This window comes from Epinephelus moara, chromosome 2, assembly GCF_006386435.1.
Source record: "Epinephelus moara isolate mb chromosome 2, YSFRI_EMoa_1.0, whole genome shotgun sequence".
Taxonomy (NCBI): domain Eukaryota; kingdom Metazoa; phylum Chordata; class Actinopteri; order Perciformes; family Serranidae; genus Epinephelus; species Epinephelus moara.
Genome location: NC_065507.1, coordinates 21,141,523 through 21,163,456, shown reverse-complemented (window position 1 = coordinate 21,163,456; position 21,934 = coordinate 21,141,523). Strand labels below are relative to the sequence as shown.

Below are 21,934 nucleotides of genomic sequence, written 5' to 3'. Positions count from 1 at the left end.
CACCGGTTGGCTTTCTCTGTATCGTGTGTGTACGTAGCGCTGGCGGACGGGGCAGGCTGGTATTTAAATCATTCAAACCCCTCAGAAACCCTGGATTGTGAGGCTGTCAAGTGATGTTTTCTTTTCACAACCCATATTAGCACTGCCAGCCTTAAACGGCGCTAAGCTAGCAGGCTGCAAATCGTCTTTTAAAATAGGTTAAGCTGTAATTTTACATTTATTTAACATTAACACATTTTCCGTATTTTACTCCTGGTTCAGCATAAACGAGGCAAACTGGATTGGCTGCATTTCAATGGAGAAGCTGTCAAAAACAGCCGGTGCTGATGCTACGCGGGAGAAGGTAGCTTTTACATTTAGCCTCATTTAATGTACAAAAAGAGTTAAAGCTGTCCGACACCTTTTATAGTGGCCATAAAGTTAGCTATACAGCTGCCTAGCAGCAGTTGCTACATTTCAGTCCAGCTGATGTTGCAGACCTAAAAAGTGCTCTGACGTTTCAGCTTAATGCGTTATATTTGATTTAAGGAGGAGAAAATCATGTTGGTGCATAATATTTAAGGGCTTAGCTCATATTTATTTCCCTTTCTGTACTTCATATTTAGGTTATTGCTAATGATGAGATGGCTACAATATCTCCATTACTCATATATGTTGGATGCTTTTCAGCAATTATCTCTGTTTCCCTGCAGGAGCTCTGTGCACCCCCAGCACCCAGTGGAGTAGTATCTGACAGCCTGTCACTCCCATCTTATAAAGAGTATCCAGCTCATCGTCCCTTCATCAACACACTTGTGCATCACACACCCCAAACACAAACACATCAGTTTAATCGCCCATCATCACCCAGCAAAGCATTCCCAGAGACCAGCAGTGCAGGTAACTTCAACTTATGCATCTGTGTGTGTGTGTGTGTGTGTGTGTGTGTGTGTGTGTGTGTGTGTTTTCCCTTTGCAAAGTTTCCATTCAGGCATTGTAGTGTTTCAGAGCTCCATGGTTACAGCATGTGCAACATGATGCCACACGACTTGAATGTCTCAGTTGCACGGACATCTATTCATTCTTTCACATCCTCTCTGTCGTCCCATCCTATCCTCCCATTCTTCCATCCAAACCTAAAAATCATATCGTGTTGCACCATGACTATAATCGTGCCCTAAGTATGTTCAGTATATCCCTGTATGCATCACATTCTTGTTTCTAATAATCTGTCAAACGCATAATCCCTGTGTCTGTGCACATGTAGCAATCCTATCTGCCTTGAGGAACCTCCAGGAGAAGATCAGGAGGTTGGAGTTGGAGAAGGGGCATGCAGAGCTCAGTCTGCACACAATGGGGAAAGATGCATCACGCACACATCTGCAGAGCGATAAAGTCACACAGAGACTCTTCAAGGATTACACAGAAGACAGAGACAGAGAGAGCGGCCAGTCCAACTGCAATCAAGGTGAGTGTATGAATAAGATGCTATAACTTATTTATGTTTCCTCTCATTTCTTATATCTCATGGTGTCCCATTGTTCTTCTCCACAGTGTTGATTACCCATCTGGCTGCTGCAGAGTCTCGCTGCGTGAAGCTGGAGCGACAGCTGGATCACATGAGGAGGATGCTGCGCAGTGCCAAGTCAGACAGGACCAGCCTGCTCAAACAGCAGGTTAAGCCAGCGTTCCTTAGTGTCATAGGCTGTGATATAAGACTCTTTGATTCAACGTTATTAAAGCTTTTTTAAATACTACACAAAAATATAATGTTTATCGTAAAAGCCTATCATATGTGAGTGAGCAGATTTGTAGAACTGGATTGATTGTTCTCCATGCTCTCAGGTTTCCACTGATAGAGCCAAGTCAGCTGATCAACAGTCTGACACAGTGTCTGAGCATGCCCAGTTGGAGAAGCTGGAGCGACTGGAGCAGGAGTATCTTAGGCTGACACGCACACAAAACAACGCTGAGGTACAGACAAAGACACAGAGAAATTTTAAAGTAGTTACTGATGTGAACTACCCAGGGGCCTTGGTTCAAATGGTACATTTCTGTGCAGACCAAATTACACTAATTCTTTGCTCTTCAAACAAAACAAACAAAACATTGAGTAGTGAAGCTTGGCCCTGTGACCAAAAGCACTGTGGTTCCCAATCTGGGGGTCAGGATCATCTTGAGGGGGTCAAATATTAATAAAAGGGGCAAGAAAACATATTTTAAAACATATTTATTTGACAAAAAAATATTTGTTTTTTAAAAAAAATCCTTAATTTTTGTTGTTGTTGTGAAACACTTTTACCTCTGTAGGCCCCAGTTTGAGAGGGAAAAGAAATTGCAATTAAGCAGATTAGTTGAAAAAGGTCACAAACCAAATCGTGTAGGCTGAAAACCTCTGATCTAGTTTGGTTCCTCAGATGAGTTCAAAAGTCACAAGTCTGGGCGTTATCGTAATCTTTGATTTGAACTTAAAATGATGCATCAATAGAGTGACTGAAACATCATTCTGTCCACTCAGACATATTTTCAGGTTATGGTCTCACTTAACCAGAATGATGCTGATAAGATAATTGATGTTTTATCTCAAGGGGGCAGAGACAGGAGGGAAAATCATTCTATTTTCTTATTATTACCATCACAAAAATGATGATTGCGTGTATCTGAATATGTCAGATGAAGATTCGGGAGCTGGAGATGAAACTGCAGGAGGAGGAGCACCAGAGGAAGCTGGTCCAGGATAAAGCTAATCAGGTAACAAGGCTTTGATGTGTATTTCTCCTTAGCTCCCATTACCACTATTGCAAGCTTGTAATATTTCCTATATTTGAAAGGAAGCTCAGTCTACTGTTTGAAATTTGTTTGTCTTATTGTATGTGTGTGTGTGTGTGTGTGTGTGTGTGTGTGTTTCTTAGCTACAAACAGGTTTGGAGACCAATAGGATACTACTGCAGTCAGTGTCACCTTGCCTGTCCAGCAGACAGTCCAAAGAGAGAAAGTACAGTTCAAAGGTAAAGAACTTAATTGTGGTGGTTTACGGTTTTATTTCTATCTGTGCACACTGAGAATGTTTCTTTCACTCTTTATAAGCAGATGTTTGAACAGCTGTGACTGTGGAAGTTAAGTGCTTTCATACAGTGTTAGTACAACTGTGTCATATTAAGTAGGAAAGGATCTCAGTGCACTGATTTAGATATTCTGATTTTTAAATAGTGTAAAAAAATCAGTGGGTGTTCCATTTTCCTAGCTTTTATTTCTCAAAAAAAGCACCCAACATTTTAAACAAAAATAGTTTTAATAATACATTTTATCTCCACTTGCTGTCATTACGAAATTAATATTTTTTGTATGTTGGTTGGTCAGAAAAACTAATCGGTTAAATGTTTTGAACAGGAAATGATCTTTTTAAAACACTTGACAGGTTAACTGATAATGAAAACAATTCTTAGTTGCAGGCCTGCTTTGTACTCCTAAATGTGCATTTTCCTGTGGATCTTACTAGTGTTTATGTTGATTTTCTCTTTCCAGAAACCTTCACCACAGCAGCCATCCTACACACAGCCACACTATAGACTGAGCCTCAGGGATGTACCTTTTGTCGCTGGAACGGTAATATGGGCACAGATGTATTTGTGGACTTAGTGTTGGAATAAAATGGTCTTTATTTAGTGCTGAACTTCCCTTACACTTGCTCTCTCTTCTCTTTCAGTCAGTGGGCTGCAGCCACTCAGTCAGAGCAAACGTCCAGTCGGTTTTGTCTCTCCTGAAGCGACACCAGCCACACCTCTGCAACAGCCGCGTCCTCTCTACCAAAGCTAACAGCTATGAGTCAGGTAGTCCCAGGCATTCAGACAGCTCCTCGTCTTCCTCCACCACTAGCGGGGAAGAGCTTTCAGAGCTGCTGCAAGCACTACAGGAGGAGCTGCGACTCATGAGCTTGTGAGTGTCGTCACATATGAGCCCTGCAGCGAGTGGATTAGTTAGAATACTGTTGAATTTAAATCTCGGTTTGTGTTGCAGGGAGCAGGACGAGTTGATGAGGCAGGTGGAAGCCAGCGTTTCTGACCAGGAAAGAAAAGAACTTCAGAGGGAGCAGGAGAGGCTGCTGCTGAAAATGGAGAGGAAAGGAGAGCAGATCAGTAAGCTCTACAAACACAAAACACAGGTAGGTTTTCACACAAAAAACACAGCTCAGCTCACACAAAACCAAACTGCAGAAGTAAGCTTTTGTTTTCTTGTCTCTCCTCTAGATAAAGAAGTTAAGAAAGGAGGCTAATTCTAGGCGCAACAGCAGAAATGAGGTGAGGGTGACGACCACAGTGTCCACTAGAGGTCGCTCTGCTGGAGCAGTCAGAGTTCAACCAGGAGAGAGGAGCAAAAAGAACCTGCGGCTGCTGAGGGACATGAGGGCTCTGCAGACCTCATTACGGACCTGAAACCCACCAAGGCATGAACACAGCATTAGGTTAATCTAGTTGGTGCTATCTACCTACCTATGGCCATCATTTCACCATCGACCAATCCACTGACTGATGATCACTACAGACTGTCTTTCCTTTCTTTTTTAAATATATGTTTTTTTTTCCTGCTTTACTAGGAACATGTAACATGATTTAAACCAGACCTAAGTTATCTCTACTAGTCCAGCCAAAATGCTTTTAATGCAAACAAGGTTAATTTGTTGTCTGATTAGTCATCATAGTTTCAAATGACTGGTCGGAATATTTAAAAGCGAGGGCTTCAAGTTGACTTATTCATTACAAATACCATCAAAGTAACTGTATTTCAGTTCATGGAGGAAGTTGTCTCAAACATCAGCCTGGATCAGTGTTTTTTAACTTGATGTTTAAGTGCTTTACCAGCAGAGGGCATGAAAGTTCATAACAAGGAAGCCAAAATCTTGTGGTCCTAAACCCTCCTGGGTTGCTTTATATTTACACATTCTCACATTTCATAAAAATTGATACATTGGATGCAGCAGCTTTTGGTAGTGTAAAGAAACTGCAGTGATGAAATAGTCTGACACATATTTTTGCAGTTTGATGAGCCTGATGTTGTGCTGAAGGACCTAAAAATATACTGTGCTGTATTTGTTTAAAATGACTGAACCTTTGATGTGTTGTTCCAGACTCTCGATATGTGTGTGTAACAGCACGCATGTGTTGTGTGCTATGATCAGAATGTCTGCAGTTATTTCTACAACTATACGTAGGAGGATTTTGTAATTTTTTGGAAATCATGGGTGACCTATTTTTGAGTGAAAACAAATTTCTCTAAGAAATAAAGTATTTATGTTTGCATATGACTACAGTACTGTTTTATTTTGGCTTTGGATTGGTTCTCATCAGCTTATGCAAAGACAGCCAGGCTTGGCATGGTTTTATTTTTTAAAGATATTCCAGTGATCCACTGTTCCCTTGTGAGCTGCTGCTGTTGGGTTCTCCTCATTGACAGACTTGTTTTATCTATCTCTGATGCTGCTACCATCGACCGCCGTCATGATGTCAGTCGACTTCAGACCAGAATAGAATCATAAGGACCTTAAAATTAATTATCAGCAACAGTGTTACTAAAACCTTTATGCTTCATTACACCATTATAGACAAAATTTAGCTGTGTACCTTCAAGCAAGCTAATTTAATATAATGTAAAACAAATGATTAACACTGAAATTATATGCTTTTAATAATTCATTATTTTTCAGTTTTTCCCAGTTCTTCTAAAATGTTCCTTTATATACTTTCTTAAAACTTATTTAATGATTTTTTTTCCCCATTTTATGACAGTTTTGTCATAAATTTCAATTTATAGCTCAGGCTATTATTTGCTTAAATCACTGAAATCAACAGGCCTATATTAGGGACAGGCGTCTATATGGGACAGGCCTTTGATTCCTTTCACACAAAACTGTTTTCAAAGCAGAGATCGGGAAATACAATCAAATTGCTTATTAAAACCAGTAGGAATATTACTTGTAGAAAAATTTGGCTTCAGATACCATGATCTGTCATATAGCCTAGTCATGATCTGAGGACCTTTATGGACTAAAGGAATATGAATAACTTACAGGGTAATCGAGGAATGGACACAATTTGAGGTATAGGCAGCAACCTGGTTTTATACACCTGTAAAAAATGACCTGCTTGGCAACCAGACCAGGGGTCTCAATTATAAAACAGTGCGTAGGATCCATAATAAACATATAGATATGTAAGCTACAAAAGCCAAAAATTGCATGCACCCAAAATTTTTCTACAATCAGGCTTCCACTTCACCATCTGTGTCGCCAATTTGCTGTCTCCAGAATGTTCATAAGCATGGATCACAGTTTCTCTCATTAGAAGTCTGTTTTTATAGATCACAACTTTTCTGTGGTAGGCTAAGTGGCATACACTGCTTTTAGGCCTCATTTTGTGTGTACACAATGTGTATAAATAAGATTTTTTAAATCAGAAACATTGGTCACTTTTAATAGAAAAAATATTCAAAAGAAATCATTTTTGCTTGTCACATGTTAAGCCCCCAGGTGTCTAATTGAGACAGGCGTTTATTTGTCAAAAGGTGTAGCCACACCAGGCTAGTAAAAGGGACTGGGCGTCTAATTGAAGTTTTACAGTATTCTAAATACACTTGCGCTCAAATTATTTAGAGAAAGGAAGGAAAAAGTCATAAATTATAGTAGGCTAAGCTAAAAGTTACAGACTGAGAGGACACCTTTTTTTATCAATAAATATGGCTGTGTTTTTGCAAAAAATTGTGAAAATGTAAAATTGTCCTTACGGGCTCCCATCAAATTATCAATAAATGTCTTAATTTGCCTAAGATTTAAAATAAAAAATGTCCTACAACCTATATTTGATATTGGAAAGCTACTTAACACAATTTGTAGCAAGTCAAAGTGTAACATGTAGCTCTAAGATAGATTTATCAATAAGTTATATTGAAGCACCAGGGTCATTCTTGTGGGTATTTATTCGAAGCATATTTTTAAAATATTTGCGTCTCCAGTCCGACACTGCAGGACTAGAACTGGTTTCAGGACACATCTGTCTCCCTAAAGCTCAAAGCACCACTTTTCCTACAGCCACTGAAGGTTTATGGCGCGCGCGGTGTGTGATGCGCGAGCGACGAAGATTCTCCGAAGGGAAAATTGGCTCCTGTGATTTCAGCTTTTCAAAGATATGGTATGCTGCGTTTACAGACTTATTTTCGTTTGCTTGCTTCACATATCGCCAGCCTCGTTTCACCTGACACATATTTTCAGAGCTTCCCTTCACATGACTGTGTTTGTTCTCCGCAGTATGGATTTATTAACACCTGTTTGAAATCGCTGGTGGTTGAAAAGTTTGGCGAGGAGACGTGGATCAAGCTCAGGTAAAATACATTTCTATTTCCTGTTTTTACAGATTTGTTATAAGTAGGCTATTTAAAGACTTATACTACTCCAAAGTCAGATTGCACAATATTTCCCCCTGATGTTTTCCCCCTCTGTAACAGGTGTAAAGAGGCAGACAGGACATTAACACATTCTCTTTGGACATGTTGGAAACTGTTTACTTATTGGAAGAGTACATTTGAATGTTTCTCTAAAGCCTTTGAGAAGAACTGGAAATCTTACTCACTAGTTGCTGTCCTAGGTGCTATGAGTGTGTTAGGGGAGACCAGGGTTGGTTGTCACAATTTTTACTCTTGTGTGAATTGCTCATCATCAAAACATCTTTCACTAGTCATCCCTACATTAAACGAAAGCCTAAGGTCTTGGCTTGAAATTGGTATCCCTCTCATTTATACAACTTATTGTAACAAGAATAGGTTACAATTACAATGTATGGGGTTGGTTGTCCCTATAGTTATCAGTGGGGTTTCAGAGGAAAAAAAGAAAAATTTATAACTATTTAGTTTTTTTTTAAAGATGTAAACACCAAATAAGTTTTAAAATGAATACCACCTCTTGAATGAAAGTAAAATGGAGGAATTCACAGTTCTGAAAAAAATCTAGTCTTTATTACAGCCATTGTTTCATAACAACTCATTGTGAATATAACATTAAACGTGAGATTAGAATAGATTAATCTCAATCTCAATGTGACCAGAAACTTTTGTTAAAATGTCAGCCTGGGTTGAAGTATGTTTAGATCCAACATTGTTTTAGAATGAGGAACTAAAGCAACAGTGTGTGTGTGTGTGTGTGTGTGTGTGTGTGTGTGTGTGTGTGTGTGTGTGTAATTAAAAACAGCTGAGAACATGTGGACTATAACATGTTGCCTGTCTTTCTGAACAGTCACACGTAAGACAACTATCCCCACCTGACATCTTGACAAACATTTTAAACTAGCTACTAAATGGCTTTAGCTTAAAGTTGACTCAAATCAAAGCTATTACCTTTGACTTTTTAATAAGTGTTTGATTTTTTTAAATGACAAATAACCTACAAGCCCTTAATACAAAAACAACACCAATATGAAAAACTACTCTGACCCATAAAAATTACAAAATATTTACTCACCTCAATAGGCCCGTTTCCACTGAAGAAGTTCCTAGTACTGTTTGGGGCGCAGGAACTTTACAAGAACATCCTCTTGCTCGGCCCTCTCAACCACTGTGTCTCCACTGTGCGGCGGAGTAGGAGGAAGGTCCCTGTAAAGTTACCGGGCTCTGGATGTGACGTAATCATTTTGCAACCATTTTAACCGGGGTGACGCTGCAAAGAAACGAACAAAGAAGAACAACAACAAAGAAGAAGAAGCAGAAGTACGAAGCAGAAGTAAGAAGAAGAAAGCAGACATAAGAAAGACGATAATCAACATGGAAGGAGCTGAGGTGGTTGCTGGGTTTCTGGCGTGTCTCTTGGTTTACATGGCGGTGGAAGCTATGAACGAGCTAACCCTCGTCTGCTGAGTTTTAAAAATGCCGGCTATTTTGTTGCTTTCTGTTGACATCACATCCCACCTTGAGTATATCCAGTCAGCACCAAGTAAACCCCAAGCCCCAGCCAGGAGTTTTTCGGGGCCGTTCTGAGTACCTACTCCGAGGCAGGGACTTGTTTAGCCCCTGTAAAAGTTCCGGAACTCTGTCCTTCGGGGGTGGTTCCTGCGGTGGAGACACGCACCAACGGCCCCGGCCCCGTAAAATTACCACAAAGTTCCTGCGGTGGAAACGGGCCTAATGTCTTGTGTGTGTTCCACAAAATGACCAGTGCAAAGGAGTAGGATGTCAGGCCAATTGTTTGATGTCAACATAATGTCACAGCGCCCTCTAGTGTGGCCATAATAAGCACTGTGACAACCAACCCTGATCTCCCCTACCTTAGGCAAACAACTATGACACTCAGGCCATTTCATTTGGTTTGGCTGTGATAAAGGAAACTGCTTCTACTTATTTGGAAGTCAGACTGTGCACCAACATATGATATGTGGATAAGTGATGATGAATGTAGTGTACATAGAAAGATTCAGGTTGTCTAATAAGAGTAAGATTCAAATATTTGTCAGAATTTGGAGCCCTATACCTGAGCCCCAGTATACCCTCAATTGCTATGTGTATGTATCTTATCTTACAAGTAATTTTGAAGTCCTAGGACTTTGTACTGAGCATTTGTTTCTTATTGAAAATCCTAAAATGAAGGTCAAAAAGATGACTTACTTTGTGTAGTCAATTAGTGCATCACAGTGAGGGTTCCTTTGTTTAATTACAGTTTGTATCTTCTTTATCATAACCACAAAAAACAATGAATCCATTGTCTTCCCAAAATCAGGGATGAAGCTGGAGTCCAGGATTCCTTCCTGACATATGAAGTCTATAAAGATGAAATCACCATGCAGTTAGTAGCAGAAACATGCAAGCTGCTAGGTAATTCAATTTCCATGTCCGTGTTTTGTTTTGATTTTTAAAATCACAAATATTGGTCGCCTTAAATGGAAAAATAATTCAAAATAAATCATTTTTGCTTGTGATATATTATTCTGTTTTAGTTTTGTTTTCATGTCTTTGCAGGAGTGAAGCCAGAGGTTGTCTTGAGGCAGTTTGGAGAATATTTCTTTGAGTTCTGCAAACACTCAGGCTATGATCACATGCTGCGGACTCTGGGAGGAAATCTGTTCGAATTCACTGAGAATCTGGATGCACTTCATGGCTACCTCGCCCTCTCCTACAAGGTTCTATTTTTTTTTTTTTTTTTAATCTTGATTTATTTTGCGGAGAAAAAAACTGATTTATAATTTATTGTTGGATTCTTGCAGGAAATGAATGCACCATCTTTTCGGGTGGAGAGGAACCCTGATGGTACCATGCTTCTCCACTATTATTCAGACCGCAGAGGACTCTGCCACATTGTTCCTGGTAATTAAAGAACACGTCCTCTAGAGTAAATGCTAGTTTTATGTATGTCCTTTTGCAAGTTTGCCACTATTTTATTGACTTTCTCACATTGTTCTCTTTTACAGGTATTATTGGAGCTGTTGCTAAAGATTTTTTCAACAGTGATATAACAATGGAGATTGTCAACCAGGTGGAGGAGCTGGAGAGAACTGGGAAGAAGGAGCATGTGGTTTTCTTGGTCACACAGTGGCCAGATGTTGCTGCTCGCTCCAGCATGGTCAGATGTAAAACTGGACGTTTTTCGAGAACACAGTCCCTCCAGCCTTTGGTGAATAGACGTAATGCCATGATCTGGATTGAAGAGGTTAGATTAATGAACTGTGCTACAAACTCTCAATGTAAAACTACATGTAGACTGTGCAGACTAAGCACTACTGTGGACAAAATGAACAACAAGAAAAACAGAAATGACTTTATTGATTATAATGAAATTCCAAGTCTGTCCTCTCTGTGCCCTTAGCCACTTCATCAAAAGAGATCCAGTATCAGTTTCTCAATGCACAGGAGTCACTGGGAGACAATCAGGGGGCTGGTTCGTTTTGGGAAAGGTAGAGTACAGACACCCATTAACATACATACGATACTTGGAGCAGCTTAAGCCAGTAGTCACTCAAAAGTTTAGCAAATAAGACCATGAGGAGTCACATACCTCCAGGTACCTGTACATGTGTGTCTTTACTCTTTCTTTACTCTTACAGGTAAACTATTGAGGGGTTTTGAGCCAGTGTATCCTACAACTCTTCACATTGATCTGAAGACTTTCTGCCATGCTTTCCCTTTCCATATAGTCTTCGATGAACAGGTAGAGGTGACCATGTTCACCTTACAAAGATAGTATATTAGGAGGGCTTTGTGTGATTATATTAAATTGAAGATGTATGTTACTGCTGGAAAGATGATCTTCTCATAAAACTAGGCTGTCTATGCAGTCAATAGATGCAAATACTTTTAAAATTGGTGCTACATGATCAGAGAAAGCAGAGGGAAGGGGTTGTAGCGTCCAGCGACCAATAAACGCTCTCACTGGTGGGTGATCTAAGGCAAGAAAGAAGGTTAAGAGGGAAGTCGTGGTATCATAGTGTGCCATATCATTGAGGTAAAACACATGAGCGCTACTATCTGGTCTGCACTTGCTGAGAGTCTCAATAATTGATGCACTATAATTGAACATGGGGATGATTGATTCATTTCACTGAAGCGTCCGCAGATGGCCTTGGGTCAAAATATATTTTAAAAGATATGGGTGAGAATTACAATTCTGCAACTATGGAAAAGGTCCTCAATAAAAGACCATAAGCAAATGCTTCCTTGTGGAAATGTTCAATTGTCTTTTTGGCTGCCATCCATTTGAACATACCCCAAAAGTTCTGTCAGGCCAAGCGCATCCATAGAGCACCTGAGCAGACACTAGCCCTTTATTTCTAGTACCACTGCTGTAACCCTTCAACATTGCAGCTCCAGTTACATTGCGCATGTGTTATACCCCATAGCCCCCATTCGGTCAAAGATCGCGTCCTAGCCTTCACTGCCTATCCAGTTGTCTGTCGGAAAACAAAACGGAGGCTGGCTGGTAACGAACAATCTCATATTACAGTTAAACGGTAAGCTAAGATGTTTCATTAAACGTTTGAGGTAGTAAAAGGAAATAGGCAATGCAGTTACAGAATCTTGATGCATATTTGATCAGCACTGCATAGCTCTACGGTTTGATCTCAGTATTTTCAGACTCTTTTTTTGCATTACAGGAAACAGTATGGCACCCACTGTCTGTCCACAAACTCTCGTATAACAGCTAAACAGTGAACTAAAATATGTCTCTGAAAGCATGTTTGGCAAGAAATAGGCAATACAGTAACAGAATATTAGTTTATATTTGATCAGCACTGCCATTTTACCGAGAGAGTAGGGTGGTGCTTTTTCACTCTTCTATAATCTCTGCGTCCTAATGCCGAAGAACAATCTCTAGTCCGTGCAATAGCCCTAGAGCCAGTAAAAAAACTCGCAAGATTACCCAAAATGCTGGCAAATTTAGCAGGAGATCTTGGCACTGGCAGGATGGAGGAAGGTTTACCAGAATTAATTTACATATACGACTCACATTGTTATGATACAAAGCTGGTTGAAAATCGTCAAAGTATCTTTTTAACCGATGTGATCCTGGTGGTGTCTGAGGCAGCTGGTGGTGCACCAGGCAGGGGTGAAGCTCCAGAGGATCGTCCCCGGCCTCCAGACAGTGAGCATTCATCTGGACCTTTACTTCAGCATTGTGCATCCTGAAGTCACCTTCACCATCTCCAGCATCAGGAAGTTCATCAACAGTCACTTTGTCCTGCAGACGCGCAGGGACATGATGCCGGAAGCATGGAAGGACAGGCCCATGCTGCAGCTCAGAGGTAGAGGACAAAAAAAAAACTGTAACCAAACTATATACATTTTCTTTCCTAAGCAAACAGGGGAACTATTAATATTTGCTTCACATAGGTCAGATGATCTGGATGCCCTCTCTGGACTGTATGCTTTATCAAGCCTCTCCTCTGCTGAGAAGCCTCCAAGAGCTGGAGGAGAGGGACATGCACATTTCTGACATTGCACCTCACGACGTCACCCGTGACCTCATCCTGCTCAATCAGCAGCGACTGGCAGAAATTGAGCTGTCCAATCAGTTAGAGAGGAAGAAAGAGGAGCTCCGCCTCCTGTCTCAGCACCTGGAGGAGGAGAGGAGGAAGACGGAGAACTTGCTGTACGCCATGTTGCCCAAGCATGTAGCCAACCAGCTGAAGGAGGGCAAAGCAGTAGAAGCAGGTTAATGGCATGCTAATGCTTTACATATTGTATAATAATACAATAATTCGAATATAATAATACGAGTGTTTGTGCTTTATGTGTCAAATATGACTGCTGTGTGTCTTTATGTATGTTTGTATATCCTATAGGAGAATTTAAAGAGTGCACCATACTGTTCAGTGATGTGGTGACCTTCACTAATATCTGCTCCCTGTGTGAACCAATCCAAATCGTCCTTATGCTTAACTCCATGTACCTCCGATTCGACCGACTCACAACTGTGCACAATGTTTACAAGGTACACACCACAGAGTTAACCTTTTGACACGAATATTAAAGACACTTCTTGAATCATTTGATCTGACTAAATCTGACGGTGTATTTACTGTGTGTTTCCCAGGTTGAGACAATAGGGGACGCCTATATGGTGGTGGGTGGGGTGCCCATACCTGTCTCCAGCCACGCTGAGAGGGTGGCCAACTTTGCCCTGGGTATGATCTTGGCTGCCAGGGAGGTTATCAACCCGGTGACAGGAGGACCCATTAAGGTGCAAGAACGTTTGTGCTGAATCTCTTAAATATAACAGTGGTGGAAATTAACTAAATATATTTACTGAAGTGCTCCTTCATATTTGAAGTATTTCCATTTCATGATGCTTAATTTTCTCCATTACATTTCAGAGGGTAATAATGTGCTTTTTACTCCAATTACAGATGTAACTACCTTAAACCTATCCCTATCCCTATAGTAATTATTCTGCATAACGAGAACTTTTACTTTTGATATGTTGCTGCTAATACTGTACTTGTGTATTTTTACTTAAAGGGAAATTTCGGTTTATTTCAACCCGTTTCCTATCGTCCTAAATTTGTAAAGTGACTAGTGACATAGAAATAATAGTTAGCATGTTAGCCGTTAGCCTAGATACAGCCATAGTGTCAGACCTGTTAAAACATAAGTGAACGGGCATACCTTCAAGTGCAAAGTTAGTCCACTAAACAAGCTTTATTTTCCACAAAGACCGCCTCATATCGTTAGGATAAATGTCAGGGAACATATAGAAAACGACATGTCAACGTGTTGTCTTACCTTACCGGTGTGGTGCCATGTTTGTTTACCATCTAGCTCTGCTTTCCAAAGCGTGGCCGAAATATATCTCGCCAGCTCTAGATAAAGCCCAGCTGGATACTAACGTTACTCCAGGTGGAGGTGTCTCGTTCTCGGTCACATCCAGACCTTGAAAATAAGGCTGCAACTGGTCCCATTCCTTGCAACAGAGGCATTCCTCTTCTGTGGGCACTGGGGCACAGCATTCACAGGTACTACACCACCAATCTCCAGAGCTACGCAGCCTTCCAGCAGCCATTCCTCCTCTCTCGTCCTCTAACGTTACCTTTTGCACCTCTCTCTCTCCTCCTCCGTTCTTCAATTTCACGAAGCTCTTCGTCAGTGTATTCTGGCTCAAATAAATAAGGGCGGCCATCAAACTCTGCAAAATCAAATTCCTCCTCCACAAAGTCGAAGTCTGGGAAAAAGTCAGCCATTATTCTATAAATCTTTCATAAAATAAATGAATGAACTTTTCAGGCTACTGTCCGGTTCTGCCTTCCAGCTGTTGCTGTTTGTTCTCGCGATATTTCGGCCACGCTTTGGAAAGCGGAGCTAGAGGGATAAACAAACATGGCAGCACACCGGTAAGGTAAGACAACACATTTACATATCGTTTTCTATATGTTCTCTGACATTTATCCTAACGATATGAGGCGGTCTTTGTGGAAAAAAAGCTTGTTTAGTGGACTAACTTTGCACTTGAAAGGATGCCCGTTCACTTACGTTTTAACAGGTCTGACACTATGGCTGTATCTAGGCTAACGGCTAACATGCTAACTATTATTTCTATGTCACTAGTAACTTGAAACAAATTTAGGACGATAGGAGACAGGTTGAAATAAACCGAAATTTCCCTTTAAGAAAAATTTTGCTTGACCAGGATGAGTCAGCATCTTCCAGTCTAAGGTCACGGTTCTCTGCCGAAAAATGGTGCCTTGCCCCCTCTGGATTGGGAGAGAATTACTGCACGTAGAGAAGGCGTTCAAGTATCCCAGAGTCTTGTTCACAAGGGAGGGGGAAAGATGAATGTGACATGGACAAGCGATATGATGCATTGCGGTAGACAGTTGTGACGAAGAGGGAGCCAAGCCAGAAGGCAAAGCTCCTGATGCACTGGTCCATCTACATCCCGAACCTCACCTATAGTCATAAGCTTTGGGTAATGACCAATAGAATGAGATTGCAGATACAAGCGACTGAAATGAGTTTCCTCCATAGGCTAGCTAGACTCAGCCTACAGACAGAATGAGGGGCTCAGACATCTGGAGGGAGCTTAGAGTAAAGCTGCTGCTTCCTTGTGTCAAAAGGGGCCATTTGAGGTGGTTCAGGCATTTGGTTGGGATACCTCCTTGGTGCCTCCCTTTAGAGGTTTTCCAGGCATGTCCAACTGGTATGAGGCCCCGGGGTAGACCTAGAACATGCTGGATATTTTATGTTTCTCATCTGACCTTGGAACACCTCAGGGTCCCACAGGAGGAGCAGGAAAGCATTGCTGTGGAGATGGACGTCTGGAGTACTTTGCTCGGCCTGCTGCCCTGCAACCTGGTCCTGGATGAGTTGATGAAGATGGATGGATGGATGGATGGATGGATGGATGGATGGATGGAATTTTGCTTGACTCTTATTGTAATGACGTATTGTATAGTTTGGTACTGCTACTTCCATAATCTTTTGCTTTTGTTCTCTGTCCTAACGCAGCATCTGTTCTACGGCTTGTTGTAGATCCGTGTGGGTCTCCACAGTGGTCCTGTACTGGCAGGTGTAGTTGGGGAGAAGATGCCTCGTTACTGTCTGTTTGGAGACACAGTCAACACTGCGTCTCGCATGGAGAGTCACGGCCTCCCTGACAAGATCCATCTGAGCCCAACTGTCTACCAGTGAGGACGCACATATTCAATCACAATTTGACGTGTACCACGAATGCTGTTATGTTCTCTTTTTGCTTCCACGTCCTCTGTCCACATTTCTTAGGGCTTTGAAGAATAAAAGCTTTGTTATCCAGAAGCGAGGGGAGATCGAGGTGAAGGGGAAGGACAGAATGACCACTTACTTTCTTGAAAGGAACATAGGAGTCAGTGAGCGGCAGATTATGGGTCTCTCAGACATGGAGACAGGGGCTGGACAGCAGGACAGGCAGATGAGCTACCAGCCAAGTCTCCACAGACCAGGTCTGTTTCATGTCTGGCAAATTCTTCTAATTTTATCTAGTGATTTGTTCTGTGTCCTTTAATTTGGGGAATAAGAACTCGGCCATTGTTTGAGTTTTAATGCCCTGCAGTCTTTATCAGCTATACATAAATCTCTTTCCCTCTTTCATTCATTTTGTTCCTCTGTTGTAGCTTTTCAGAGGCAGCACGGGGACGACCTTTTCTTGATCCCTATGAAATATGAAGACAGCCTGAGTGAACCCCCACCATCATCACATAGGTCTGAACCCCAGACCGGCTCAGCCATCAAGCCCCAGGACTCAGAGAGCTACGGAAGCCTGCACACTGAAGATCAATCAGAGGATGGAGGTCTAGACCAGTTAAAGGATACAGATGAATATGACCAAACAGAGGTAAAAAATAACATGGACAGCTTAGACAGCATCAGCCATGTGGACACAGAGGAACAGCAGCTGATTACCGGTGCCATGGAAACCAACAATCAAAGCAAACACACCCGGACCAGGTTCTGTGTCGTCCTGTGAGCTGGCAATTACTTGCCGAATGGCTGATTGACTATAAATGATTCATCAACCAAGGTGCAGCGTATTTAACACGTGCCATTGCTATTGAACACCAGTCAGTGACAAAAGAGCCTTTGTGTAGATGGTATCATTCTCACTTTGTAATACATCAGCCAGCTAGATTCTCTGCATTGTTAGTGTTTTTTCTCGAGTAGATGTGTGGCACTTTGGATGTAGCAGGTCAAATGTTATATCAAAGCTTACTGTATGCTTTACTTGTAGCCCATGTATGTGCCTGACATACTAAATAATAAATGTATTTCCTCCATCAGTGATTTACTCGCAATAAATCTTCTAAGCACAGAAGGTAGAAAAAATCAGATAAATGCTGTGTCTCAAATCACGTACTTCTGTACTTACACTTACTATTTTGAGTGCATAAGTGCACTGAGAAGTATGGAAAAATGCAGTGCACTATGAGTACCCAGATGTTGCACTCATAACGGTCAAAAATGAGTGTGGAACTCTGGACACTTCTCGCACTCAATGGTCGCCATCTTGGCTACATAGCAGAAGGCGAGGGACCACTTTTCAAACTGGAAATGGCGGCCGAGGACTGTGCGACCGTGAATGTAGCTGCATTGTACAAATACATGTGTTTATTGCACTAAGCACCACTATACTGTTGTCAGGATATCAGCCAGCAGTATGTTTGTTGGGTGAATTTAGCAGTCTGTAATGATTTGGTACCGCAAACGATAACGTGAATGCTAATGCTAGTTTGCTAACTAGCTAATTTGCGGTTGTCATTTCCGGTGAGTGCACAATGGCCGTGTTTGGTTTGAGACAACACTACCCTATCGAAATTTGCGCATTACGCCAATAAGTACATAGTGCACACAATATACTACATAGAAGTATAACGGAAGTATGTGATTTGAGACACACCTTATGTCTCCTCATTTGTTTGCATGCAACGCAGTGAAAAGTCAACATGCTCACACTTGTTTGCCTGGTGCATTTAAACCAGCAGAACCTGCAGTATATCCAACTAAAGGTAAACTACAGCTGGAGTTAAATACATTGTGATAAATTCCTGAACTTCAAAATGCTACTTTTACTTGCGTGAGCCTCTTTACCTCCATTTGAATTTGTTTGCAGAACACAAAATGCAGCCACAATGCCAGTCATATTCTTAAATATATGGTTTTATATTTAAATTTATGGTAACAATAAATAAGCTTCATAAAATTTGCCAAAATAATTCATCAAACTTTGTATTTCACATGTAATAGCTTATAATGACTTTAACACTGGAATATTTATAAGGACCCCTCCATTCATGACAGCAGAGAATACAGTGTGCAACGTGTACTAAAATAATACACTTCTTAGAATCATGGTGAAGAAATAGGTCACATGTTTAAACACAAACAAAGCCCCTTGCCGACACATTTCAGTTTACATGGTGAAAAGAAACAAAGATAAATAACTAATGAGTCTGATGCTGCTCACGAGGCCCGAGTGACCAGAGCTCTCCGTAAAAGGGCCGTCACCTGCAGGTGAGTGTCTCACTCCGAAACGACACCCCAGGTCTCGAGAGGAGTCCAGACATCTGATCCGTGCTGCAGAGGGCCCCATGTCTCATCACCGTTAACCGGGCCTGGATTGCGATGGCCGGATGAAAAAGACACCTGTAACCAGAGTCTTCTGTTTGTGTGGTCAGGTGTGATAAAATCGGTCTGCTGGCTCGCTCATTAACAGCCCAATCCACGCTGACCTAAATGAAGAGGCTAACCTGTTTTAGGCTCGTTTCATGTGTGCGTTTTTGTCTCATGGCCACATCCAAAGTCTTTAAAAGTTTTGCTTCCCTCAGGACTCTGTCTCAGTTATGGAGGCCAGCTCACTGATTTTAGGCTCCTCCCGGTGCTTGGTCAGAACTGGCCGGTTGGTGTAAATGTCATCCACAGGTAAAAGGAACGTGACAGTTTTTACCTTGGCCCTAAAATGTCAGAGAAATCCAAAGAGTTATGTGATTACAAAGCTGCATAAGTATAGACAACATCACTTCAAATTCATAAAAACTAACCATCAGTGGTGACAAACTTCAAAAACCTCCAACTCAAACAAAGCATTTTTTCAAGAATGTTAACTTTAATCTACATTTTTTTTTAAATGAATAGTACATGACATGCCAGTTTTTACCTGTTTTTGTGTACATACTCCTGCAGGGAGTGCCTGTTGGTAGCTTTTCCCACTTCTCCTCTGGCCGAGTTACCAAAGATGTCATTACCATGCTGGATCTCTTCCTGTAGTCTTCCCCATCCAGAGTCACTCGACTGTGCCCTGTCAGTCCTTCCCTCTGTCATGGTCACACCAGACAGGTTGGAGCTTATAGAGTACCTTCGGACAGTCATGACAGTGTGCTCTGTGAAATAACATAAACATGGCGTGTTTGAATGGATTCATTCGCACAGTGCAGAGATAGAAAGCAGACACTAAGGAAACATCCTGATGTCTAATTAAAATGATCTTTCTACACTAATTTCAAAACTTTCCATGTCTTAAACGTCTTTCTTGTACTTTCACAATTTGCTGCTTTTGCTGCATTCAAATCTGCCTCGGATAGTCTTATTTTCCAATTTGGGAAGTTGTTCTATGGACTTTGGTGTGTTCATGAGCTTTTAAATTGAAATGTGTGAACAAAATGGATGCTGCAAAGACAATGTGTTGTATTTTATTCCTTAGAGCATTTAACGTCTCAGTAAAGAGTCATGTTGCTATCCAAGTACTGAAACAGTTTGAAGCTTTATATTGCAAACTGACTTTGTCCTAGACTTGCTGCTGCACTGGTACATTCGCTAAAACCACTAAAATATTGCTTTACCATTGTTTTTAAGGTTAATGCTGATCAGTGCTGTAAGGAAATTATGACAGGCCCTAGTGCTTGCTATCGTGCATGAATTGTCTTGACACAAATAGAGACTTAACACTGGACAACATCAACATACATATTACCCAGCAATCATCATTTCATATCTGATAAAAGAAAGTAAGGAATTAATGATTTAATTGAATAGTTTTTATATTATATTTATAGATTTTATACTTAAATAGCATATCATTTTGTTTTCGATAGCTACTTACTATTAAAAGAGAAAAAGAAAAAAGAATATATAAAATGGCACCATTTTTAAAGTAATAATATTCTTTTTTTATCATTCATCTTTGAACACAGGTATATTTCCAAGGTGCCAATCTGAATCACTTGCAATGGCCCCTCCACCCCCGGGGCCCCAGTGCACTGTCTATATTTACGCGCCTGATGCTGATAAATAATTTTTATTATTAATCTAGATCACTCTACATTGACAACTAACTTTAACAACTTAATACCATATTACAAATTACATGTGAGCAAAAATGAACATGCAACATGTGATTAATAAGAAGTTTCCACACATTGTGTTAAGACTAACATCAGGATAACTGACTCCTTAGATTTTGAGTATTCTTTCTTTTACTCTTTATTTTGTGGGGCCTCCAACTTAATCAGCCTGTGATGCTAAATCATTGGAGTGCCCCTTTAAAATACTGTTACTTATACTTATCATTTAATTTAATTTAATTTTACAAAAATCTAACTTTAAAACAGACATTTTTTAACTTTTGATGTCTATGCTGCTGTTCTGAAAAGAGTTTAAAAGCAACCAGTGGTGCTCAACAGTACCCTAGCAGGCCCTTTTCTTACCTTTGTATTGTCCCTCCAGCACCGGCGCAGACGCATTCCGCCTCAGGTTCACATACGGGTTTTCCTCCGCTCCCTCCCGCTGCTCTGCAGCTGAAGACACCGGTCTGGCTTCACCTGGTACGGCCCCAAATGCCCGCTGCCCGTAGTCTCCCCGCAGCTCTCGGTTCTCCGCCTCCAGCTTCTTGATCTCATCGCGCATCTCCATGATGACCTGCGCCAGGCTGCGCGTGCTCTCCATGGCGCTGCTGTCACGCTGCCAGTACCACGGCTTCCCAAAAACCGGCGGTGGGGACTCGTGCAGGAGAAGCTCACGGTGCTGCTGGGGTTTTAACATGCTGCTCCCCCAAGAAAAGCTTTTTGTGCTCCTTCTGCTCCTGCTGTGTGTGTGTCTCTCTCTGTTGTGCGCGCCTCAATCTCAGTCCAGATCTTGTTCTGGGGAGATTATGTCGCCTTTCACCACTTATACAGCTGAAAGGGCTCCGGTGATCAGCCAGCAGCACACAAAGGATGTTTTATTAATCAGCTTAGGCGTCCAGTTTCAGGAAAACTAAGCAGGGGTCGGAAATGAAATGTGCACTGCAGTGGAGCTTGAATAGCGGGAGACCTACTAAACCTGCAGGATCTCTGAAATAGTTTGAGTTTATGGCAACTTTTTGGTCCAACATGTGCAGCAACTAAATGATTTAGATCATGAAAATATGGAAAGGATCAGATTCTTTTGGGCATGTCACTCTTCCTCTTGTAATGCCCATGTCTCTGCTGGGATTACAATATCCTCCCTCTAAAATATTAATTACATCTGTCAGGAAGATAAATCTAAGGGGGAAACTAAGAAAGAAAAAACCCTTCAGTGTTCGTTTCTGCTCTGATTGCGATCGATATAGAATATCGTTTATATAAAACAACGCAATGAACAAGATCAGTTTTGTCTTTGCAGTGTGAGATTTCTTTTATTTCTCTCAGAAGACAGGGATGGACACATGTGAGTGGTTTGGCCTCTGAGATAATTGAAAGATGTGGCCCTCTGTCTCATGAATATGCATGATGCTTAATAAAGGGTCAGGGGTCAACCCAATGATGACAGGCAGTCTTGGAAAAAAACATGAAAACAAAACAGGCGTTTGATAAATAATAAGAGACGGAATCACTGCAGCAGACATCAAATGCAGGCAGGCTGCACACAAAGGAGAAAATTACAGATAATTACAGTCAATGGGGCTTCCACAGCCAGGGTTGTACGGTCAGGTGCTGCTGTAGAGCTCATG

The 21,934-nt window shown here is 41.3% G+C and overlaps 3 protein-coding genes across 3 annotated transcripts; 2 read left to right on the top strand and 1 right to left on the bottom strand.

Moving 5' to 3' along the window:
* The first annotated feature begins 98 nt into the window (after positions 1–98).
* cep57 (centrosomal protein 57) lies at positions 99–5,281 on the top strand. The gene is made up of 11 exons (XM_050071083.1): positions 99–343; positions 693–879; positions 1,247–1,447; positions 1,534–1,655; positions 1,825–1,953; positions 2,653–2,730; positions 2,892–2,987; positions 3,505–3,585; positions 3,686–3,915; positions 3,997–4,141; positions 4,227–5,281. Exons 1-11 carry the CDS (start codon positions 296–298, stop codon positions 4,410–4,412), a joined length of 1,503 nt encoding a protein of 500 aa, XP_049927040.1. The 5' UTR covers positions 99–295; the 3' UTR covers positions 4,413–5,281.
* A 1,792-nt stretch (positions 5,282–7,073) lies between these two features.
* LOC126401252 (guanylate cyclase soluble subunit beta-2-like) lies at positions 7,074–16,939 on the top strand. Its single transcript, XM_050062393.1, has 15 exons — positions 7,074–7,085; positions 7,277–7,350; positions 9,731–9,825; positions 9,970–10,130; positions 10,215–10,314; positions 10,419–10,577; positions 10,814–10,885; positions 11,052–11,155; positions 12,530–12,746; positions 12,835–13,155; positions 13,287–13,435; positions 13,538–13,684; positions 15,970–16,124; positions 16,219–16,415; positions 16,587–16,939. The coding sequence occupies exons 1-15, from the start codon at positions 7,074–7,076 to the stop codon at positions 16,937–16,939; spliced, it is 2,316 nt and encodes a 771-aa protein (XP_049918350.1).
* A 1,251-nt stretch (positions 16,940–18,190) lies between these two features.
* LOC126401244 (uncharacterized) lies at positions 18,191–21,003 on the bottom strand. Its single transcript, XM_050062381.1, has 3 exons — positions 20,670–21,003; positions 19,124–19,346; positions 18,191–18,920 (listed from the first exon to the last, which is right to left on the bottom strand). Exons 1-3 carry the CDS (start codon positions 21,001–21,003, stop codon positions 18,791–18,793), a joined length of 687 nt encoding a protein of 228 aa, XP_049918338.1. The 3' UTR covers positions 18,191–18,790.
* Between the last annotated feature and the right edge of the window lie 931 nt (positions 21,004–21,934).

Coding starts and splice junctions, on each gene's coding strand:
- LOC126401244 (XM_050062381.1), bottom strand. CDS start 21,003: ATGTTAAAACCCCAGCAGCACCGTGAGCTTCTCCTGCACGAGTCCCCA. Junction 19,347..20,669: donor GCTGGAGGGACAATACAAAG/GTAAGAAAAGGG, acceptor GTTATTTCACAG/AGCACACTGTCATGACTGTC. Junction 18,921..19,123: donor GAGTATGTACACAAAAACAG/GTAAAAACTGGC, acceptor CTGACATTTTAG/GGCCAAGGTAAAAACTGTCA.
- LOC126401252 (XM_050062393.1), top strand. Junction 10,131..10,214: donor ACCTCGCCCTCTCCTACAAG/GTTCTATTTTTT, acceptor GGATTCTTGCAG/GAAATGAATGCACCATCTTT. Junction 16,125..16,218: donor CTGAGCCCAACTGTCTACCA/GTGAGGACGCAC, acceptor CACATTTCTTAG/GGCTTTGAAGAATAAAAGCT.
- cep57 (XM_050071083.1), top strand. CDS start 296: ATGGAGAAGCTGTCAAAAACAGCCGGTGCTGATGCTACGCGGGAGAAG. Junction 880..1,246: donor CCCAGAGACCAGCAGTGCAG/GTAACTTCAACT, acceptor GTGCACATGTAG/CAATCCTATCTGCCTTGAGG. Junction 2,731..2,891: donor TCCAGGATAAAGCTAATCAG/GTAACAAGGCTT, acceptor TGTGTTTCTTAG/CTACAAACAGGTTTGGAGAC.